Source organism: Electrona antarctica, assembly GCF_951216825.1.
Source record: "Electrona antarctica genome assembly, chromosome: 15".
NCBI classification, from domain to species: domain Eukaryota; kingdom Metazoa; phylum Chordata; class Actinopteri; order Myctophiformes; family Myctophidae; genus Electrona; species Electrona antarctica.
In genome coordinates, this window is record NC_136796.1 from 43,890,957 (window position 1) to 43,915,441 (window position 24,485).

At 43.7% G+C, this 24,485-nt stretch overlaps 2 protein-coding genes across 3 annotated transcripts in view; both read right to left on the reverse strand.

Moving 5' to 3' along the window:
- Window positions 1-14,053, reverse strand: mgat1b (alpha-1,3-mannosyl-glycoprotein 2-beta-N-acetylglucosaminyltransferase b). Of its 2 annotated transcripts, none has more exons than XM_079523222.1 (3): window positions 13,244-14,053; window positions 6,337-7,667; window positions 1-899 (listed from the first exon to the last, which is right to left on the reverse strand). In XM_079523222.1, the coding sequence occupies exons 2-3, from the start codon at window positions 7,225-7,227 to the stop codon at window positions 198-200; spliced, it is 1,593 nt and encodes a 530-aa protein (XP_079379348.1). In that variant the 5' UTR covers window positions 7,228-7,667; window positions 13,244-14,053; the 3' UTR covers window positions 1-197. The 2 variants fall into 2 exon arrangements, with proteins under 2 accessions (XP_079379348.1, XP_079379349.1); XM_079523223.1 differs by lacking the exon at window positions 13,244-14,053 and adding an exon at window positions 11,491-11,622.
- A 2,067-nt stretch (window positions 14,054-16,120) lies between these two features.
- The window catches only part of vars2 (valyl-tRNA synthetase 2, mitochondrial), a 44,732-nt gene continuing 36,367 nt past the window's right edge, over window positions 16,121-24,485 (reverse strand). Inside the window, exons 26-30 of the mRNA XM_079523220.1 lie at window positions 24,096-24,419; window positions 23,374-23,485; window positions 20,738-20,928; window positions 18,905-19,054; window positions 16,121-17,742 (exon numbers count right to left, since the gene is read on the reverse strand). Coding sequence (XP_079379346.1) covers window positions 17,668-17,742; window positions 18,905-19,054; window positions 20,738-20,928; window positions 23,374-23,485; window positions 24,096-24,419 — 852 coding nt within the window. The 3' untranslated portion in view covers window positions 16,121-17,667. The remainder of the gene's footprint in view (window positions 17,743-18,904; window positions 19,055-20,737; window positions 20,929-23,373; window positions 23,486-24,095; window positions 24,420-24,485) is intronic.

Consider the following 24,485-nt stretch of genomic DNA (forward strand, 5'->3'; position numbering starts at 1 on the left):
AAAGATAATCTCCCCCCCCCCCAACCCTGCATCAGTTCTCCCAAACTTTTTAATTTAAGTTCCTTCATTTCTACCGTGTTGTGTCTAACTACAGTATATTCTTTGGTTTTGTGAAAAAGGGCATTCCTCTCGTGTCTCGTCTCGTGTCCAGCGCCTCAAATTGCCTTCATCGTCATATCTTGCAACCCCCAGTACTCTCAGCTCCAGCTTTCGTCATACTGCGTCCACCCCTCCGGCGGGGCGAAAAAGACCCTTCGACCTCGCAACAGGAAGCTGACGACGCCCCTGTAGCCCGTACGAGGGACCCCCGATTTCAAGTCGTCCATCACCCCGAGGTTGCGAGCCAAGACCTTGAAACTGTCCCGGCTGGAGTATTGCACCCGGAACGGACCCGCTCCCTTCAGACTCCCCCCTTGTTGTAGGTCCTCGACTTTCACCAGAGGGGCGCCGTAAACCTCCCTAACAAAGTCTTCGTCGTATTTCTCCCTTATCAAGTAAGACAAATCCCGTTTGGTAAAAGGCACAAAATCTGTGTTTAGCTTAATGTAGCGCAGGTACTGGTCAAAGAATTGACCTAAACTGACGCCCTTTCGTCCAAAAGTGATAGTCCTGGAGATCTCCGGTCGGATGCAGGAGCGTCCGTCGCGCTGCACCGGCTGACGCATCCAGTCGTCCCAGAAGGCGGCGGGCCATTTGGGCTCCAGCTCGGCCCACATCTCCTTGAGGAGCATCCAGCCCAGGCCCGGGAAGAAGTCGGTCCTGTACAGGAGATCGGACCTTCCCGGGTCCACCAAGGCGTCTCGGCCATTGTCATTCCAGGCAGACACGCACCACAGGCTGGGATCGGCGCGCAAGATAGGGTAGAGGGCTCTGAAATACTCGAAGAAATCAGGTGCCACCTGGGGGGAAAAAAGAGAGGCGTCTATGAATCATGTTTAAAAAAAGGAGCACGTCACACTCTTTAACAATGCACATTTATCTCTGTCAAAACACCACAGCCTAAGAGATTAGGCCAGTTGTGGTTAATCATATAATCAATCACAGACAACCATGAAGGAAAGAGCCGATTAAGAAGGCCGAAACAAATCCACTTCATGCCTAAGGAATGAAAAAGTGTGTTATCTTGTTTTAGTGAACTTGACCTCTCAATTTCGTTCAAGGTGGACTGGATCAGCCAAAACAAACAGAGCGTGAACGAGTTGTCCCTTTTTAGTCGTCCGTGATCAAAAAAACAAACACTGGTATGTGAAAACAAGTAGAGGACAGTAACCAGAACCCCAGTTCTTCTTACAGGAAGGTCCATGAACTGAGCTTTTGAGGATTTTTCAAGCTTTCAAGCTATACAGTTTAGAGCAGTGTTGTTTTTGGCAGCAAATTTTGCTTTTAGTTTTAGTCATAGTCGTCTTCGATAGCTTTCATTTAGTTTCAGTCACATTTTAGTCACCTGGACTGTTTTTAGCGTCAGTTTGGTTTTAGTCGACTAAATAGCATATAGGATTTTTTAGTCGACTAAATCTACAGTTGATTTAGTCGACTAAAATGTGTTTTGGCGGGCCTTGATGCCGTCGTAATGACTGTTTTTTTTTCACTTACTGCGACGCGTTGTGAGCTTGTAGATCTGCTATTTTCAGTATGCAACCAAGTGTAAAATGACTTATACTGGATCTCTTGTCCACTAGTCCCTTCCTAACATTTTAGTCTAGTTTTTATTTGTTGACGAAATTGTCAGTATATTTTAGTCTTAGTTTTAGTCATCATGGCTTAGTTTTCATTTAGTTTTCATCAGTGAAAAAAGGTAGTCGACGTTTTTAGTCGACGAAATCAACACTGGTTTAGAGACAAATAAACAGCAGTACCCCTTATCTCTTTCTGCCACTCTCTCCTACAACATCATGGAGTACTATTTACTTTATAAAAGAAAAACAAAAAAAACCTATAAGGTGAAAGGAGAAGGTGTCAAAGTTCCAAGTGGGAGGGTGGGGGGTTGTTTTCGTCTTGTTTTGTTTTGTTTTGTTTTATAAAAGAAAAATAAGCATAACATATCATATGTACTGCATTTTTCCCTGTCCAAACCCCTCTACTATGCTTAATAAAAAACCTTAAAATTGAAGAGAGAGAGAGAGAGAGTAGTGGAGTGACATGAAGCAAACAGTCTGGCCGGGTTGGGATTCGAACCAGGGACTCGTGGTCCATGTGGGATGTGCCCTAACCGCTATCAGGTGGCCCCGATGAACTGATCTTTTTTTTTGACGATTGGGCAACTGTTATTACAAATAATTTCCTCTTGACTTTTTATTTATTTATTTCTTCAGCTAGTTTCCCCTAGCCAATGTTTACACAGATGGGAATTGTGCTTGCTATGGGCGGGAACCCCTTAAAGCATTATGTCATACTTTAGTTATTGAAAAATAGCAGATCTACAAGCTCGTAGCGCGGCACTCGGTGCCGTGCTACGAGCTTGTAGATCTGCTATTTTTGAATGATCGTGAAAATGTGACGCAAATCTTTGGAATATATGTTCTTTCAGAGCGAACGTTTTCAACTCATATCTTTGCTTCTGCGAGGGTCCCTGGAACAACATTTTTTCAGATGGGGGTCAGTGGCCTATTATATATAAATTTCGGGGTCCTTGGCATCAAATATTAAGCACAACTGATACAGAAACAAGAGGTTTTTCATAAAACCTTCGACGTCAGGCCTAAATGAGTTAACCACACTCAACCTGCTGTCCCTTGTCATTAATCCATTGAGACCTGGAACGCATCCATGTCACGTTAGCGTTTAACCACATTAACCATTAACCCATTTTGGGGCGGGAACCCCTTTTGGTGTTTTAAACATTGTTATAATTTAGCTATTGAAAAATAGCAGATCTACAAGCTCATAGCGCGCCACCGAGTGGCGCGCTATGAACTTGTAGGTCTGCTATTTTTGAAAAATCGTTAAAATGTGCCTCAAATCTTTCCGAAAATTGTCATGATTTAGAAAACTTTTTTTTTTTTTTTTTTTGACGTCAGGCCTGAATGGGTTAAAAGGTGAACATTTTCCTAAATGTTACATTTTCTACCAAAAAAATAGCAGAAGTACAAACTCACAACATGTCACCACCAGCTTGTAGATTTGCTAATGCTGTATTTCTGCTACAATATATGACCAAGTATAAAACTGGTCTCAAGTGGTTAATTAATTTGCATAGGCACTTCTGCGGCACCCTTTTCTGTGTAGAGCTCATAGGCTAATTCATTCAATTAATCACTCAAATGTGCTCATCTGAAAATGCAAACTAGCTGTCCACTCTGAATTATAATTATATGAATTATACATGGGTTACAACAAGACAACACTCTCCACTAATACCTTCCTTTACAAACAAACACCCAACCGGTTTATTTATGCATGCATCATGCTACCAAAAACTCTTCTATGTTCACTACTCGCTAGTGTTGTTTTTGGCAGCAAATTTAGATTTTAGTCTCTTGAATAGTTTTCATTTAGTTTTAATAGTCACCACATTTTAGTCACCTGGAATGTTTTAGAGTTAGTCTAGTTTAATCGAATAATATCATAAGATTTTAGTCGACTAAATCTACAGTTGATTTAGTCGACTAATATTTTGGCTATTTTCAGCATGCAACCAAGTGTAAAATGACTTATGCTGGATCTCTTGTCCACTAGTCCCTTCATAACATTTTAGTCTAGTTTTTATTTGTTGATGAAATTGTCAGTACATTTAGTCTTTAGTTTTAGTCATCGTAGCTTAGTTTTCATTTAGTTTCCGTCAGTGGAAAAAAGGTAGTCGACGGACATTTTTCGTCTTCGCTTTAGTCGAGGAAGTTTGACTTGGAGAGCAATGCTTCAAACTGCACCGTAATAGAGGGTATGCGCGTGACATCATCACCAAACCAGGAAGTTATGCAGGAACGCCTACTGAGTGGCAAAAAACTACTTTCTGGCCTTGACAGCCCATACATCCACACAGAAAAGTCTTATCTGATTGCATTAAATTACATTAAACAATGTTAAACTCACTTTGCATGTTGCTTTGCCACTCGATTTGCCACTCGATGGGCCATTCACTTTAAGAATGCGCATACCCTCTATTACTCAGTATGGATAGGTTGGTGCTGCAGAACATGTTTTTCCCTTCTTTTTAGATCAAGAAACCATTAAACAACATCGAGAAAGAAAAATGATTCTGTTGCTGACAAACGTGGGAACATTACGGGACCAACTCCAGTCATTATTAACCTCAAATATCAAAATTGAGCCCAGATGTAATTACACCTCTTCAATCAAAAGGACCATTTAAAATCTACGGAAAATGCTGAGCAAGTCTACAATGTAGCAGTGTCATTTCTGCCAGCGCTGCCTGACTGTAGGGCCTGGTATGAAATAAAGTAGAACACAAGCCTTGATGCTTTACTTTAACCCATTCTGGACGGGAACGTTTTAAACATTGTGTTATACTTGAGCTATTGAAAAATAGCAGATCTACAAGCTCGTAGCGCGGCACCGAGTGTCGCGCTACGAGCTTTGCAGATCTGCTATTTTTGTAAAAATCGTGAAAATGTGGCGCAAATCTTTGAGCCAAAGTTTTGAACTCAAATCTTTGCATCTGGGAGGTCCCTGGAGCAACATATTTTCAGATGGGGGGGGGGGGGGTCGGCGGCCAATTACATATATTTTGGGGGGTCCTTGACATGAAAATGTTTGAGAAAGAAACAATGGGGTTTTTCAGAAAACTGTCAGGATTTAGAAGGTATTCTAGAATCGTCCTCAGGTCTAAATGGGTTAAGGGAAAGAGTTATTGATTTGATACCAGACATACAGTAGTAGTAAATAGATTAACCTGGACCAATCAGATATGTTGGGGGGGAGGGAGGGGGGGGGGTGACATGCAAGACCTGGAACAGGAACCACAACTCAACAGTTGTTACAGGATGTTGCTTCAGACTTGGATGACATACGATATGATGTTCCTATGGATTAGTAACGGCATTGTACAGATACTTCCTTAATGTTAACGAAGTCCACACCCACAACACCAGAGGGAGTGCAACGAACCATGTACAACCCAGATTGGGCACAAACAAGGGACTAAATTATTTTCGCTCCTATGCCACCAAAATGTGGAACGCCCTACCAACGGTCATTAAGACATGCGAATCCCTTGACTCCTTCAAAACCGCTCTCAAAGGGCACCTACGGACGGCTGCAATTCGAAACTGGACCCGTAAAATCTGAATCTCATGTTTCTATGTCAGTGGTTCTCAAACATTTCCATTTTCAAGGACCCCCAAAAATATATGTAATTGCCCCCCCCCCCCAATAGCAGATCTACAAGCTCGTAGATCTGCTATTTTTTCAATAGGGGCACTATATACACACAATGCTTAAAACACCAAAAGGGGTTCCCGCCCAGGCGCCCAGAATGGGGTTAAAGGCCCAATCCATGTTATTCCTTCTTATCAAGACTTTGAGTCAATGACCTCCCGAGTCCTACTACCAAGAGAACATGTCTCCACTGCTATGTATTATCATTTATTTATTACGTAACACAGAGGTTTTCAACTGGTGGTCCGTGGACCACTGGTGGTCTGTGAAGGTATTGCATGTGGTCCCTGGCCATGCATTTAGTATATTTTGTATCGACCACTAGTTGGGAAACGAACTAGTTCATTAAGTGACCTGGTGATGTATGATGACATCAACGTCAGTTACTTGGGAAGTCGGATGTCAAGAACTTCCACAGAAAGGGAGTTTGAATTTCAAGGGAAAGTGAACCGGATTGACTGGTTGAGTCTATTAGGAAATGTTCAAATGTGCCCATATAATCATGCAATCGCATGTGTCTGCTATCTATGAGTTTAACCCATTTTGGTGTTAGCATTACGTTATGCTTTAGCTATTGAAAAATAGCAGATCTACAAGCTCATAGCGCGCCACCGAGTGGCGCGCTACGAGCTTGTAGGTCTGCTATTTTTGAAAAATCGTGAAAATGCGGCACAAATCTTTGGAAATTGAACATATATTCTTTCAGAAGACTTTTTTTTTTATTTCGACGTCAGGCCTAAATGGGTTAATATGGAAGGTTAAGAGAACAGAGTAAGGGCGGCCATGGGGAAGGAATAGCTCCGGACGACTAGCATATGTCAGTTAAATTACTGTTAATATCCCCTCACCCAACACAACAGTGGTCCCCAGGTTGATTCTTAGTCAGGGTGGTGGTCCCTGGTTCATAATCAGTTGAAACCCCCTGATGTAACACATTAGTTTTTATCACAGATTGGGCTCTTTTAACAGGGATCCTCTGAGCTTTTTTTTTTTTCACCGTACCTCCAAGTCATCCTCCACGATGACCACCGTGGAATAGGAGAAGGTGTTGAAGACCTGGTTGAGAGCCCAGCGGTAGTGTCTCGAGATCTTGTAGTAGCCCTGGAACTTCCTGTGCTCCGGCCGCACCCTGATGTCCGACAGGTCCGGCTGACTGATGTGCCTCACCTGGTCTCCGTACGAGCCGATCACGCGCGCCGTCTCGGCGTGGCCGCAGTCCTGGCTCACTATGATTGGATGGAGCTCGGGGGAGGGACGATACTGGATCAGCCTATCGAGGCTGCGTTTCACCGTCACCCGGTCGCAGGCGATGACCAGTATGGGGATGACGACTTGAGGCGTGCCGTCGTCGGTGACCTCCGACCTACGGTCCTGAACGGTCTCGTCTCTGACGTCGCCGCCCTCTCTCTTTTCATACGTCGGATCTGGAACCGTCGTAGGGACCAGTGTGTTGTGTTTTAATTCGGTTTGGTCCTTATCATCATCTACATGGTCTTCGAGGGGAGCTGGAGGCTCCAGAGGCTGTTTGACACCCTCCGGTTTCCGCTCCTCCTTCACGCCACCGCCGCCGCCGCCCGTCTCTCTCTTCCCCAGGTCCTTGCGCTGCGCCCACAGCGACCTGTGGCTCTCGATCTGCTTCAGCAGGTTCTTCTGGTTCTCCAGCTCCACCTCCACCTCCTCCGCCAGTCGGATCACCTCCCCCGCCAGGTTGGCACTGCCCCCTTTCCCTGCTTTGGCCACGCCCCACTCCTCTTTCCCGCCCGGCTCGGCTCCGCCACCTTCGCCGTGGCGCCCGACGGGAGGCCGCCCCCAGAGATAAAGCAGAAGCAAAGCATTCCAGGCAACAAATAGGAAAGCTCCACACAAGATAAAAGAGCCTTTCTTGCGAACCATGGCCCAAATGACAACCAAAAGGAGGGCGGGGGGGTTGAGGAAATGGCTACAGGTAGGGAATGAGCGCTTATAAACAAGAACACAATTCCCACAAGCCAGGGTTCCCAAAAATCACAGGCGAGGGATAAGGCGAACACATCCGAGTGGGGAATCCGATGTCCAAATATCACATTCTTGTCATTAGTGAATGTGGCATCGCTCCGTCTTAGGTCCAAATGCCACGGGGATGTGATGAGGGTACCAGTCGAGTCCTAGGAGCACCCGGCTGTTCATGGACCCGTGCAGATACTCCATCAAATGCCACAGAAACTTGACCAATGAAGTCTCCAAAGGGGACGACGCGGGACCGCATCGGATTAGAACAGAAGGGAGGTTGTTAGGTGAGGGCTACTTTGGGGCGAGGGAATGTGAATCCTCGAGGTTATCCTTTTGCCGTCCTCCTGCAAACAGAGAAGAGGACATTAGCAGAGCAATAAATTAAAGCATTCTTTGTTGTTAAATGTTTCCTGGACAGCAGAAACAAAGATGGACTGAAACTGGACGAGAAATAGCATTCTACACACTATCCTAAATGCCCGAGGAGGAGCAGACAGGATTTCCTTCTCTTCTCCACAGGACATGATGTAACCTTAAAAAAAGACACAAAAATCATCAATTATTCGCCGAAATTAACCTATCACCGATATAGCGAAGATAGTTTAACCCATTTGGACCCGACGTTGAAATTTTAAAAGTGTCTTCTAAATCCCGACAGTTTTCTGAAATACCCATCAGTGGTGCTCAATATTTCATAATTATATGTATTTGGCCCCCATCTGAAAATATATTGTTCCAGGGACCCCCCAGAAGCAAAGATATGAGTTAAAAACGTTGTAATAGTATATATTCAAAGATTTGTAGCACATTTTCACGATTTTTCAAAAATAGCAGACCTACAAGTTCATAGCGCGGCACTCGGTGCCGAGCTATCATCTGCTATTTTTCAATAGCTAAAGTATAACATAATGCTTAAAACACCAAAAGGTGTTCAGAATGGGTTAAATGTTGTATGATAAAAACATTTACACAACTAACTAATATCAGTCCCAAAAATATAATATATATACTGTACAATCTAGTCGAGAGTACAGTAGTGGGTCTATATATCTTTAAGTGCTCTGTGTCTCTAGAGCGGGTGGTCGATAATCTGAGATTACAGTAATGTCATTCAGGTGATTTGGGAACTAAAGTAGAACACAGAACACTTGAAAAACCTTTTCACAACACATGCTACAGCTACTAACTCCACAAAACAGAGGCTGACGTCTAAAAAGTGCCCCGTGCTGTGCCTCTTGTGCGAGTGAGTCACATTTGACATCACCAATATTTTTTTGTGCTATCCACAGCCCGCCGGAGACTGTAAATTGTATCGTCTTAATAGTGAGCATTAGTGAGGACCCATATATGGAGCTGAAGTTGAAGAACGACAAAGCGTTTGCAGTAACTTAGCTGTGCAGCCACCATAAAAATGTCTACTGATCAAATGACACCTATCCGTGAAGCAAGCAACGCTCACCATGTTGGACAGTAATGTAATTCATTTAACCCGTTTTGACCTGGGAACGATTCCACAAATGTCTTCTAAATCATGACAGTTTTCTGAAAAACCCATGTTTCTATGTCAGTGGACCCCCAAGATTATATGTAATTGGCCGCCGACCCCCCCATCTGAAAATATGTTGTTCCAGGGACCTCACAGAAGCAAAGATTTGAGTTAAAAACTTTGGCTCTGAAAGAATATATATTCAATGATTTGTGCCACATTTTCATGATTTTTCAAAAATAGCAGACCTACAAGCTTGTGTGCCGCGCTATGAGCTTGTAGATCTGCTATGTTTCAATAGCTAAAGTATAACATAATGCTTTAAAACACCAAAAGGGGTTCCCACCCAGAATGGGTTAAATAGGATAACAGTAGAAGAACAATACATATTTTCGATGTTCTGTTATTTAGCCTCCTCCCATCAGGTCTTAGCGAACATTACTCACTATTATCCCCTTGTCGGAGACGTCACAGATTAGCATTGTGGTTGTGGTTTTATAACGACTAGACCGGCTGTAGAGCACCGAGTCGGTAACGATGGAAGTTGGGAGATCCTTGCCCCACCCCGGCTATGCAATACCCGTGTCAGAGTACCCGTTTCACCCATCCGTCTGTGTCCCTTTTATGCCCATAAATGGAGTTCTGTCACTGAGTCAGGCATGCCCAAATATGAAGTGTTGTGATGTCAGAACTCAGAACAGGCCAGCTCCATATATGGAGATATAGGGGTGATCAGATCTAGAGCCCGGGCAGAGGCCTTTTGTGGCGGTTCTGGACAACCGTGGGTCCGACCGACTCGACACTGCACTCCCTGTGTGGGTGTGGAACGCGTGTCTCGGATTTGAAGTCGGTGGGGCGAACGGTTCTCGATTTACGTGGATTACAGACGTACGTACGTACGTACCCAGAGACTTGGTGCATAGATGTGAGATAACTGTTCATAGGCGATGAATAATATAGGCTAGATGTGAACAGAGATCGGGAAATTCTCTACCTGAGTGGCATTTCTGTGTAAAGTTGGTAGGGCGTTGCTCTACAGTCCATAGCACAGGAAGTGAATTTGTGGTTTGAACGAAGTCTACTCTGCATGGTAAAACTGGCCTGCGTCAGTTGACATTCTCAAAGTGAGCTGAAACATTAATCTGGCAAAAGGTCAGGGACCTTCAACGTTTCGCCGTGCGTCTGCCAATACTTAAATCCGTCAACTGTCAACAATCAAAGTCCACCTCCTGAGAGATAAAGAGACATAGGCAAATGTCCCAACTTGCCAAACAGGACTGTGGGTCACTCACACACACTCCCATAGACAATGCTATGCCTTCAAGGCAAAATGTCTTTGAAAAGCCTTAGCTTTTTAGAAAACAAAGCCACTATCAAGTGTCGGTCGTGCATGTTTCTCTGGACGAAACGGTATCCTGAATTTACCTCCAGGAATCCATAACGGTTTATCTTATTATGTGTCGTTGCAGACTGAAGGAAGTAACTGAGTTAGGGATGTTAATAGTTAATCTCTAATCGATTGATCGCCGTTAAGAAATTTGTCAATTAAACTTAACAGTTAATAATAATAACTAATCGTAATTAATCGAAAATTATGTGGTTTATCATTGGGTGGTTTTCTGTGAATGTAATGCTGTCTGTGCGCGCGTGTGGCCGAGGAACGCACATACAAAGATTCCATTGCCTGGCCCTGTATCGCCAATGGTCAAATAAATATATAAAAGAAAATGTAGATTTGTATGTTAGACATATTGAGGGAAATTAAGATTCTCATATTTGTTTTTTACAAAAAAACGCTGCTTATCAACTAACCGGTTAATCCATCGATAAGCTTATCAAAACGTATCAATTAACTATTAATGCATTAATGGATAATTCCCATCCCTAAACTGAGTGAGGGTTGTAGAAGGAGGCCACTTCATCTCTTCTACAGGAGATGGTAAACAGGAGAGACGTCTAAACCAATTACTGGTGATAAATACAGGCTAATTATAGTCTTCCGAGCATATCCTAGGTTTCTTCTCTACTAAGGCCTACTTAGTAATGGATTACTTACTTTGCCCAGATGGCTAAGCACAACTTTATATACACTTGACTCTTAAGTGTAATAGTGAAGCCAATTCAATGTGTCAAACCTCACCCACAGTGTGTGTGTGTGTGTGTGTGTGTGTGTGTGTGTGTGTGTGTGTGTGTGTGTGTGTGTGTGTGTGTGTGTGTGTGTGAGAAAGACCAGAAAATCTGGAATGACAGGCTACTATGGACACTTGCTTTGATACACCCATCCTTCACCTAATATTACCTCTCTTGACAAAACAAACACACTTGCCACAGTACACAGTCTAAAAGTACAGCTACTGCACACTACTATTCATTTAAACTGCACTAAACACTGCACACTAAAAACCCTGCTAAGGTAGGAAACTGTGAAAGAAATAATAATAAGGGGGTGGGTGGGGGGGAATCAAAGACACAGTGACACAGCTGAGTTTTTACACACAGAAGAAGTCCTTAAGATTATGGAGTGAGAAGGGGAAAAAAGAGCAGACACAACACAACATACATCCAAGTCAGAAGAGGAAAATAAGCTGTCTTGTCTAAGATGATTCACAAGTAGGTAAGACGTCTGATGAACGTCCCCCCACTCCCCCAGTCTATATTAAGTCATAAAAAGATCAGTTTACCTGAACAGCAAGCAGCCTAAAAGACGAGCGCTCCCTCACGTCCCTGTCTGTCTATGTTTCAACACTTAGTACAGTAGACCTACGGACAAGAGCTGACTGTGAAAATGGGAGGGAAGACAGGGCGGAGAGTGGGAGGGAATTGTTGCTCTGGGTCTTTTGGAGAAACACTCGGCTGCCAGCTGAAACTATTCTTCTTTTAACCCCCTCCTCCCTCCCTGACAGACGTGTAGGCCCCTGGTAGGATAACATGCACACAGGACAGGGCAGCAGACTGCCTGCCACAGACTGTAACGTGGCATTATCACATCAAATACTAGTATATGTGCTATTTTGTGGTGTTTGTGTGGTGTTACTGCTTTTTTCCCCCCCTTTTGATGGCTCGATTCTACAAATGTCTTCTAAATCATGACAGTTTTCTGAAAAACCCTGTTTCTATGTCAGTGGTTCTCAAACTATTTCATGTCAAGGACCCCAAAAATGATATGCATTTGGTCTCCTACCCCAATTTGAAAATATGTTGTTTCAGGGACCGCCCCCAGAAGCAAAGATTTGAGTTAAAAAATAAAAATGTTCGCTCTGAAAGAATATACATTCCAAATTTGCCACATTTTCACGATTTTTCAATAATAGCAGACCTACAAGCTCGTAGCACTCGGTGGCGCAACGCTACGAGCTTGTAGATAACATAATGCTTAAAACACCAAAAGGGGTTCCCGCCCCAGAATGAGTTAACAACTTTCAACACGGCATCCCTATTTTTGGGCATGTCATTGTATGTGAAAGTACACTGGACATTTTTGGTTAAGTTTAAAATATTGGGCTTAGAGGTTAATTAATGCCAATGGTTTGTGTTTTTGTAATATACCTTGAATACATTTTCATTTTGTCAGTTCAGGTTTTTTTTCCCCCTCTTGAATGAACCTCTGTATACATGATGTAATCATTTTATTGAGCGACTAGATTAGATAGATGGACCTTTATCCTTTTTATAGGCTATAAAACAAAGATACAGCACAGGTAAGCATAAAGAACAAGTACAGTTTGACAGCAGTATAGTATAGTATCAAAATGGGTAATAATAATAATGTAAATGACAGTTAGTTATAAAGAAAGACAGTAATTATAAAATGACAATCAAATTTGAATAAATGTCAGCACTTTCTTTCTACAGTAACATGTATGGGAAAGGTTAGACCAGAGACATGGCAGTCAATTCGTTAAGCATGTCTGGATACAATTAAACATCAGTGAACTTGATACAGAAGTAAATCAAAAGCAGGCTTGTCTCTTACATCCGTGTTGGTTTGTACAACCAAAGACAGGCAGTCGTGGCATCATGGTTCATTCATTAAAAAAAAAAAAAAAAAAAAAAGGAAGGAAGGATCTAATTCAAATTACCTAATAATAATTAAACTAGCATTAGTTGGCTAGCTCTACTTGGATTAACACAGGCTAAACCTCTAGCTAACATTAGCCAAGTTGCTGTCATCACCTGGACAAATAAAAAAAAAATACAATATGTAGTCCACGTTTAGTAAACCCCTTAAACTGCTGTTATTTCTGGCAGGACTGCAACATTTGTGAGGGTAGCATGAAGAACATCAGTCTTAGCTTACTGGCTAACGTACCAGATATAGCTATGCTAGCTAGCACTTCTCATTCATAACACACACGCACACACACACACACACACACACACACACAGGCTGACTGCATGGATTTACTAAAAAGGTAGCAACGGTTTTCCACTCACCCTTTTCCATTGCTTTCTGTCAGACATGCATGCTGTTGGTTGCATGTTGAGAGGAAGCTGATGTGCATCATGCAGATGATGCAGACGTTACAGTATAAATGTCAACCCTGATGTTGTCAGTCTCACATTCACTACTACACATCATTCTCTGTCTGTTCCTGGTTTCAGCTTCACGTCCTCCTCATGGTTCCTCATTCTTTATATCTCAGTTAGTTTCTGTTCCCCCACATCGACCTCGGCTCTGTTTGTCTTCATTGATTCTGTCATCAACTTGTATCTCCATAGATAGATAAGCCACTGTGTGTGGACTCTGGGCTCAGCGCGCCTGTAGACGTGTTGTTAGCAGTGTGTTCGGTCTCCTCTCCAAGTCTCCATCCATCCAGGCTGGGAGTATATATATTTATTGTAGAGGTGTTGTTACTAGCAGTGTGATCGGTCTCCTCCTCTCCATCCATCCATCCAGAAATCTGGGAGTATTATATTTAGTCTCATGATGATGCATGGGTTGACGGATTTTTTCATGACAGTCCACACACTGGCTTGATTTATTAATTAATCCAAAAGATGTTCATCTCCTCCTTGTTTTACTTTTTTCTGACAAAGCGGCTTAATTGCAGCGATTCCAATGAGATCATAATCAAATAGGAGATTTAATTACCTATATTTTGAAGGTATCGTCATCAGTTTGTTGCTATGGGAAACGGTAAAAAGCAGAATATACAGCAGTTCATGTGCTGTCGTTACTTCCTCATAGTTGGTGAGCTGCTATCTATCCGGATCTCGGAACCCACCCGGGTGCGTGTGTGTGACTGTGTGTGCTGACGCGCCACAGTGGGATTATAACAAAAACTGCTGCAGGGGAGCCATGATGTATCTACCGTATGTATAAGCAGTGGTTCCCAAAGTGGGGTCCGGGGACCCCCAGGGGTCCTTGAGGGAGTCCCAGCGGGGGTCCCCAGCTAAATGATAGTTTGGAAACAAATTGGTCTATCATGGGTCTGTAACTCTGAGTGTACAAATGGAACCGTATACTCTCAGAGTTAAATTTTAACATTGACATTTTTATAAATATAAATTGGGGGTCCCAGAGATAGAAATGCCATTAAACAAAATCTTCTTAGCCTTATGGGGTCTTATAGTCTCTGGCATGTCTCTTCAAATGGGGGTCTGCAGGGCTATTAAAATTAGTGTCAATTTGGGGGTCCTTGACATGAAAAAGTTTGGGAACCACTGATGTATAGTAGCCTACAAGTATTACACTGCTCCGTGCTCCAGCTCCACGGAGACTTCTGGGGCGCAGTCAGTCCGAAGAAGAGAGATAAGAATAGGACAATACAAACAAAACGATAAACTAGGACAACAAGACAACCTCAGTCTCACTGTCAGTCAGTCACAACAGGAGGGAGTGGGAAAACTCAACTGTACAACTAAATTATAAAAACAGCTACACACATGCCATTTAATAGCATACATTTACAATTACAACAAGCATAAATAATTTGTTGAAGGGCCAATAAGGCACACAGCCTAGCAGTGATAGCTGGCATATTAGGTAATACTAAATCACATTATTACCATAGCTTATTATAGTAATATATGAATATTATCCATTTTATTTTTACTTTTTATTCCTTTTTATTTTTTTCAGCACACAATTTCTGGTGGAGAGGCATCCATCCAAATCCGTAAAAGGGCACTTTTGGACAAAAATAGCAGATCTACAAGCTCACAATGCGTCACGCTGCGACATGTTGAGAGCTTGTAGATCAGCCATTTTCGGGTCGCAACCCAGCACTCTTTATCTACTGGAGATGCGGTGTGTAACGACATGGATTTCTTAACAAATTTGTTTAAAGGGATAGTTCAGATTTTTTGAACTTAAGTTGTATGAAATACTTGCCATTAATATAGTGGTTGCAACTGTATTAATTGATTGCCCGAGTCCCATGGGGGGAGTTCTGCTCTGGTTTTGGTCAATATTAAGTAGTTCCGGTCATTTTGTGGGGGGCACTGGGGCCACGCAGTAAAAGTAAATGAATCCACAAAACGAACGTAATTTGTATTGTTGACCTATTTCTAAAATATTAGCGCGACTTTCGTTCAACTTTGACCCCTCTATCACATGGAACTATTTTTTGGGCGTAGTGATATGGACACAAAAAACATAGTTCTGTGTGATAGAGGGGTACAAAAAGAACGGAAGTTGCACTAATATTTTAGAAATAGGTCAACAATACAAATTACGTTAGTTTTGTGGATTCATTTACTTTTACTGCGTGGCCCCCAGTGCCCCCCACAAAATGACCGGAACTACTTGATATTTCACCAAAACCAGAGCAGAACTCCCCCCATGGGACTCGGGCAATCAATTAATACAGTTGCAACCACTATATTAATGGCAAGTATTTCATACAACTTAAGTTCAAAAAATCTGAACTATCCCTTTAACGCAAAATGCTGCGTTCCAAGTTCAGGAGACTTCGGAAAAAAGCAATTCTCCTCCTGAATGCTGCCTTCCGGTATGGCATGGAAAGGAGAGGAGGGCATTTTTGCATATCTTTCACCATGTAGTAAATGCTGCATTCGTGGTCTGGAGAGGGCAGTTGTTTTACAGACGGGTAAAAAGGGCAGGGGCTGAAGCCCCCTTTGATGTCTGTGTGCACGTCCCTGCCTGGAACCGCACTTTGAGAACCACTGTTGAAGACATTCGTTATAATTGAAATTTTCAAGCGACTTCGGTCAGTGGTTGCTGAATACTACATTTATATCAGTCATTTATCACATGCCTTGCTTCAAAGCATTTAACCTACACATGAAGTTCAAGTGTGCACGATTAGAAATAAATAATACAAAAAAACTTGAACTACTCAGAAACTGTTCCAGCATTTGTTACTTTTAAATATATTTTCCCACTTTTATTTTCAAGAGCTGGATTTTTGAATTATTTGCCATGACTTCTCCATCACTGTATTCAAACATTTCACTGCCTATGAAAATAATAAAAACGTTCATCGTGTGAACATAAGGTTTCAAAAAGTCCTGTTGTATCAGAAGATTTTTGAAGTGTAAAGCATGTAAAACTGTTGCTGGTTTCAGCTGCTCAACCAAGTTCCAATTTAGCCTGGCTAATAAGCCAGACCGAATCAGCCGTTGGCAAAAAAAAAATTGCCTGCCGGCGGATTACGGTCTGGAGAGGCTCAATTGTACGCCCATTTCCTACACCAGAGAACTGGTGTGGCCAATCGGGACACGGTATGCAATATGGGCGGGCTTTGGTACAGTGACGTTCAATGCTTGAGACCTTTGACTGACAGTAGCTCTGACCAATTGCGTCAAAGAGAAAATGTTTGAACCCGCCCCCCGGGAAACAAGATCCATACACAGCGCCTCCAGACTCAAATACCACACGACAGTGTGATTTGAGTCTGGCTTATTAGCCAGGCTAGTTCCAACTGGCCAAAGAGGTCTTGATACCTATTTTGTTTAAGTGAACCCCAGGGCCACTGGCCATTTCTCTATGATAAGATAGCACATGGGCTATTTACACATTCTAAAAGTTCCAGGCTGAAGTGTGTCAATCATTTGTAGACAGAATGTCTAGGTGACTTTTACCTTCTAGGCCAGGGCAATCTGAGAACCCATCGTGAAAAAATAAAGGAAAAAACAAAAAAGCGCCCTCTTTTCCTTGAATTTGATGTTGTCTGTTGACAGAGTCAGTCAACAGTCTGTCTCAAGAGACTAAGGCCAGGGTGTCAACTGACACGAGCCCATGCCTCCACTATTGTATTCATGTATTTAGCCTATAATAGCCGACTGAAATGTCTGGTTGTGTGGGTCACTCTCCGACACCGTCAGGCCGTTGGGGAGCTATGCGGCTGTTTCTGTACTCTGCAACAAATGGACCTGAACATCTCCTTATCTGCCTCAGAACTACTTCTTCTCATTCAAACCTAGAAATATCTGTACACAGAGAACACTTGAAAATGTATACCACAGTCCCATTGTCTTTGTCATGGCCGCGGGAAGATATTTACAGTAAGAGGTGCTGAACGTCTAGTAGGGGGGGCGCGCGCGCGCATTAGCGCATGCCGCAAAATGCGCGTGCACGCGCCTCGTAGCATGCACATTTTCACGTGGAAAAGTGGCTTTTACTTTCCCTCTCCACACGCATGAGGAAACTGACACAGGCAATTAACCAGGATAAGGCGCCGATAGCATATTTATTAGGCCTAGTAACAGAAATCTGTTTTGATTCAAACTTATTATTTTCCCCCCTGTCCGAGGGGGGGCTGTGCCTGGGGTGCTCCAGCCCCCCCCTCCAGCACCCCTACTTCCCTCAGCCATGGTCTTTGTGGTCCAATCTCTTCATCAGTTTCAACTCTGATGTCATCTAGGGAAACATCCAGTGAATGTCCGTTTCTAAATCACTGCTGTCTGAGTCCCTGCAGTGACATCAGCTGGTCCTCAATGGTTTTCAACTCCTGCTCCAAAGCTGCGATCTGAAAAGGCCCACGTTTTAGAATGAGCAAATATACTGCGTTTTATTTTATGTATCAATTTATCTAGCAATTTAAACAACTTAGAAACGTCAGTGTTTGTAAGCTCGCGGCTACACAACTTGTGTTCCGTTTGTTGTGATTGTTGCAAGTATGTGAGAATTATCACATTTGTTAAAGGAGAATTCCATGCTAGAAGGTTTTCTTACCTTTATTTGTAGTTGTTACGTCCCCACCAAAGAGGTCCAGGTGTTATTTTGTGCAAAAGTGCATTATTGGCTATTTCCCCTAATATAAGCCCTCAATGGGGGTTGGGTTTTTGTGCCAATTCGCTTATTTCCATCGACATAAGTAGTAAAGTGTGCCGCTTGGGATAATATTTACATTATCAAGAGAGGATATACCGGTATACAAAAAAAAAGCAAATTAGCACAACACCCCAATGCCCCATTCAATTCAATTCAATTCATTGAGGGCTTATGGTAGGGGAAATAGCCAATAATGCACTTTTGCACAAAATAACACCTGGACCTCTTTGGTGGAGACGTAACAACTACAAATAAAGGCCTTCTAGCATGGAATTCTCCTTTAACCCATTCTGGGCGTGAACCCCTTTTGGTGTTTTAACTAAGCATTATGTTATACTTTAGCTATTGAAAAATAGCAGATCTACAAGCTCATAGCGCGCCACCGAGTGGCGCGCTACGAGCTTGTAGGTCTGCTATTTTTGAAAAATCGTAAAAATGCGGCACAAATATTTTGTTTTATTTCGACGTCAGGCAGTGGCGTGCACAGACATTTAGAGGGGCAGGTGCTCAAGTTAAAAAAGGGCACCTTGTGCAGCGCGTGGAACCGGCCGGTTGCCTTAATCCATTTTGGGCGGGAACCCCTTTTGGTGTTAGCATTATGTTATGCTTTAGCTATTGAAAAATAGCAGATCTACAAGCTCATAGCGCGCCACCGAGTGGCGCGCTATGAACTTGTAGGTCTGCTATTTTTGAAAAATCAAAAAATCAAAAAATCAAAAGGGCACATTGCCAAAAGGGCAGGGGGTGCTCTAGCACCCCCTAGTGTCTATCTGTGCACGCCACTGACGTCAGGCCTAAATGGGCTAATAAGGCCTTGGAGAGTCGATTCCACCCACCCAGCCGTTCCCTTTGTTCACCTTGTTCTCCGTGGCCTGCCTCACACGCTCCGGGACACTCTCCAAGTATCCTGGGACTCGGGTTCGAGAGAGGGATTCCTCCAGCTTGGGAAGGAGCCTCTCTTTGCGCTGGGACAGCCGAAGGACGTGTCTGTCTACATTCATCACAGTCTAGTGGGGGGGACATACAGTACAAGTACAGTATACAATTTGAATACAGTAAGTACAGACAAAAACATTCAACTCGTCCACATTGTTGTTGTTGTACTGATTATCAATCTCCCAGCTCTCTCTTCAAGTCACAGATAACATTCCAGCCAATCACACAACACGCTTGTACAACACAATCAGCGAGTTCAAGCAGCAGCTCGCCCAATCGGTGTGTTGATTGTTGAAGTGTCCCTGGCCTGGATGCCAAGACTCGCGGCAGCGCAACCCCCCCCCCCCCCCCTCCGCCTCCCAGTTCTTCTGCGTGTGTGTATAGTGTCAACACACGCAGAGATGACACACCTCCCAGCCCTGGCAGAGTAGTTCTGGAGTAGTTCCAACGGATTGTGTGGCCCTGGTTTTGCCCTGGCCTAGTGGGACTGATTGAGGGTAGCTACTGGGACGTAAGTCGGGACTTGATCACCCCGGCTGGGTCGCCTGAGTGAGGGGTATGATGTTGGAAGACCCGAAACCCCGTTGACCTCAGGATACATCACTGAGGATACGTCTCAGGTGCATCCATGCAATGTATTTTTGTTATAGTTTTCTATTTATAGTGACTCATAGGAATAATAGACTATGTGACTGGTGACCACCGGAGAGACGGGTGACAGCCGGAATGTAGACGGCACCCGGGTGAGCAGTATGGGTCAGCGCCCCAGCCTGTGTCCTCTGTGAGGAGGAAGCCCAACAACCCTCGGTGAGGCCTTTAGGAGGGCCATGCAAGCAGCAAGCGGAGCCGCAGCACTGTTTCCCTGCAGAACCATTGCCCACCACTCTTGATTGAGGGTAGCTACTGGGACGTAAGTCGGGACTTGATCACCCCGGCTGGGTCACCTGAGTGAGGGGTATGATGTTGGAACACCCGAAACCCCGTTGACCTCAGGATACATCACTGAGGATACATCTCAGGTGCATCCATGCGATGTATTTTTAGTTACAGACAGATATTGATCAGAAAATGTATTTTGGAGGAAAATAAAATTGTTTTGAAAAACATCCGCACACCTGGAATCAAAACAGTACACATCAACAAAACGTTGCTTCTTCTTTAAATAAATGGTTGCTCTTGTACCGTGCAGTTCGGAAATAGGAAAAACTGGATAATCCAAAAAGGGTATCAGCTGCTGATTCGCTAGTGGGGTAACATAATATCTTTTCATCTTTGTCTCAATAATCATTTTTACTGTAGAGTTTGATTATCCATTTGATAAGAACATAAACAGTTGTGGAGTTAGTTTGTGCCAGACCCATACTTCTCTATGTGGTAAAATGTTCACTGACCTACTTTCGTGTTACTTTGCATCGTGTTACTTTGCATCGTGTTACTTTGCATTGAGGTACTTTGCATTGTCTTACATTTGTGGTGAAACCATATCCAATCCACTGCCCTATCACATACAGTAGGCCTAGCAGTATGTCTAATACAATGATGTTAGTGTGTACTTATTAATATGGTATCAGGTACGGTCGCCCATAATCCATCTCGCCCTCGATTTTGTTTCCCCGTCGACCTCACGCCGACCGCTCGGTGCCGCGGTTCTTGTATTCTTTGTTTTGTTTTACTGAGAATAAGGTTATAAATAGGTTTAGGGTTTAGGCATAGTTTTACTGGGGCTATGCTATGAGTGTTTAGAGGAGCGTTACCTGAACGTTAAGGTGCAGCTGACACGAGTGGTTCACCACGCCCACTATGCAGCCTTCAGTGGGAGGGGCTGTGGAGCCGTCGGCTTCCTGCGGACAGTGGGTGTGGAGGTTGGAGGTTCGACTTAAGGTCTGAACGGCCGAGCCGTAGTGACGGAGTGTCTGTGCCTGGTCGGGGGAACAGACGACCCACACTGAGGAACAGAGAATAAGAATGACAATTTGTTAGAAATGAGCTTTTCGTGTCTGAAATGTATTATGTAAAACCAGAAATATGTGCTCAACTCGTTTATAATAATAGCTGCTACAGGGTGTTCCATCCTACCAAAAATGCACAATCAAGCGTCTGAAGCCCTAACCACACCAAAGGGTCAAGACGGTTTTAGCGACGTTGTCCCTGCGGTGTGATATGTCTTGTTACACGTTGACCCACGTTGACCCTAGTGATTCAGCGCAATGGAATTCAATGGCCCAAACCACACCAAAGGGTCGAGACGGTTTTAGCGTCAACTCCTTGCAACCGTTTTGACCCAAGGAGTTGCATGGTGGTGACCCTTTGGTGTGGTTAGGGATTAAGTCTGAATACAAAGTTGACATTTGCAAGGACATCCCAAAATGTTAAAGCTAACGTTACTTTTCTGTGTAATGATTCTATTACACAGTAAATGCATTCGGAGGATTTTATAATGCACCATTACCGTTTGTAGGTATTCCACTGCACTCTGACTAACTGCTGCATTGTCCTAGTGGTCTATAGTGCGTCGCAGTCCCGCCCCCTTTCATGACGACGCCAGGCCCAGGAAATAATTCCCAATGCATTTTTCCCATAGACATTTCAAAAAGTATTTATTTAAAGACCTTTTAAGTGTCGTACGAAGCCAACTCGAGTTGTGACAAATCATGACAACAAACACAATATTTTGGACCAAACAAATAATTACAAAGAAGAAAAACAACAAAAAAAAGTGTTGTAACCTGCCGTTTTCTTCTTCTTTCTAATTATTTGTTCGGCCCGAAAAATTGTGTTTATTGTCATGATTTGTCACAACTCGAGTTGGCTTTGTACGAGGCTTAAAAGGTCTTTAAATAAATACTTTTTGAAATGTCTATGAAGAAAATGAACGGGGAATCATTTCCTGGGCCCTGGTAGGGGGGCGGGACTGCGACGCTCTATAAAACATTAGTATAAGAAAAGGGGTTGCGCTCAGAGAAGTCTACTTAGTCTCCAGCTATTGAAACCATAACACAAAATGTTTTCGGCCGTAGGTCACACAACGATGAAGGCCTGGTGGCAAATGTTTTGCGTTATGGCATGTAGACCAGCTCAGTGGCCTTGTGGTTAGAGCAGTGGTTCCCAAACCTTTTCATTTCAAGGACCCCCAAATTGACATTTATTAGCCTGCGGACCCCCATTTGAAAAGACATGCCAGGGACTCCCATAAGAGAAGACTTTGTACAGCTCTAGCAATGATTCTCAACCAGTTTAATTTCAAGGACCCCCAGTTTGACATAGCCTACTGTACATTAGTCTACGGACCCCCCATTTAATGGCATTTCTATCTCTGGGACCCCCATTATTTATATTGTAAAATCAATGTTCATTTAACTCTGAGAGTGTACAAATGGAACCAAATGGGTCCATTTGGCTCCTCCATTTGTACACCGTCAGGGTTACAGACCCATAAGGGTCCGTTTTGTTCCCAACTATTATTTAGCTGGGGACCCCCTGGAACTCCATCAAGGACCCCTGGGGGTCCCCAGACCCCACTTTGGGAACCACTGGGGTTAGAGTGTCCGCTCTGAGACTGGGAGGTCGGAGTTACCGATTCCTCAGTCAGATCATACCAAAGACTCTGAGAAACGGGACCCAGTGCCTCCCTGCTTGGCACTCAGCATCAAGGGTTGGATCGGGGGTACATTAAGTCCCTGTGACATACTAGCTAGTCCATGTCCAGGGGGTGCACGTGTAAACCAAGCTGTCTCGCGGTATAGAAACAGGAGATAGGCATCCTGCTGGGCCTCGCGGCTCGGCAAGGCTCACTTATATTGAAATAGTTCAACTCCGACCTTTAGTTAAACAGACCTTTATGAGTTTGACCCTTTTCCTTTATATACAGCTGTGTATCCGTTACCCCTGCAGTTTTCAAAACACCCAGCTACCTTACAGAGATTAAAATAGGGTGCATTTTGCATCCCAAAACGCAGTTTATAGTTAAGGGACGCAATAAAACAACGACCTCTGCATCCACGGGACGCACTACTGTCCTACTGTACTGTTTTTTGTATTCTAGTTTATTTTGCTAGCTTTAGCTTTAGTTAATAATAATCATTTCTTCTTCTGTTTTCTACATGAATATAACCACACCATGCTCTATTATGTCTATTATTACTTGAGACAACTTGATGTCTCAAGACACTTTAATAAAATTGAATTGAATTGAATTATAACCATATATAAAATGAAATGGGAGTTAAATGCTGCAATTTGTAAAATATGACTCCTAACGTCGTTGAAGTGGGACTCATAAAATGTCCCTGGGACTCATCTAAAAGACCTTCCCTGCATCCTCCTGGGACTCATATTACATTGAAAACCTATTTACATCACTGAGCTTAGCACAAACTTAGGACAAACTTACTGTCAGGCTTTTCTTTGGTCATGCCACACTGGGCTCGCAGGGACCTGGCGACTCGGACCACGTCCTGTACGAAGCTAAAATCAATTTCCTCTTCAGGGAAATGCCAGTGTGCCTGGAACGATGGAACGGTTGGAAAAACAGAGGCAGACAAAGGAATGGAGGAAGGGAGGAGGGATTGGGGGAAAGAAAGAACATTTTAAAATAAAATACAAATAATCCCAGGACTCACATTACTAATGTCAAATCACAGTGACGATGATATAAACATGGACAAAACTATAAATCTTTCTCATATTTGGGACACTGTATTAACCCATTCTGTACGGGAACCCCCTTTTGGTGTTTTAAGCACCGAGTGCCGCGCTACGAGCTTGTAGATCTGATATTTTTAGAAAAATCTTGAAAATGTGGCGCAAATCTTTGAATATATATTCTTTCAGAGTGAACGTTTTTTAACTCAAATCTTTGCTTCTGGGGGGGGGGGGGGGGGGGGGTCCCTGGAACAACATATTTTCAGATGGGGGTCCGCAGCCAAATGGATACATTTTTGGGGGTTCCTTGACATGAAAACGTTTGAGAACGACTGACTTTTATGTCAGTCGTTCATGGGGTTTTTCAGAAAACACTCACGATTTAGAAGGTATTTTGTAGAATCGACCTCAGGCCTAAAACGGGTTAAAAAACGTCTTTATTATTTCTTAAAGTGAATCCCGGTGTCCTACCAGCTGAGAGGACGTGGGGTAAGGCTGCAAACACAAGCTGTCCGTGGCGTTGTTGTCATCGGCCTCGCTAACGAACGGGCGGAGCCTCTGCCACAGCTCCTCGGTGAGGAAGGGCATGACGGGCGAGAGCAGGGCCAGGGAGACGGACACACAGTGGTACAGAACGCTCCTGGCCACCTGCCCCTCCCGCTCGCCGCTGTGCCCCGTACGCGTCTGGCTCGCTGCCACCTGCTGCCCCTCCCGCTCGCTGCTGTGCCCCGCCGGCGTACACATCTGGCCCGCTGCCCCGGAATCCTGCTGGCTCAGCAGCGGCTTTATGCACTCCTACAGCCCGAATAAGCACAGAGAAAGAGAGAGAGGGGTGTACAAGATTGGAAATAAACTGAATTT

Coding starts and splice junctions, on each gene's coding strand:
- mgat1b (XM_079523222.1), bottom strand. CDS start 7,227: ATGGTTCGCAAGAAAGGCTCTTTTATCTTGTGTGGAGCTTTCCTATTT. Junction 900..6,336: donor TCGTGGAGGATGACTTGGAG/GTACGGTGAAAA, acceptor TTTTCCCCCCAG/GTGGCACCTGATTTCTTCGA.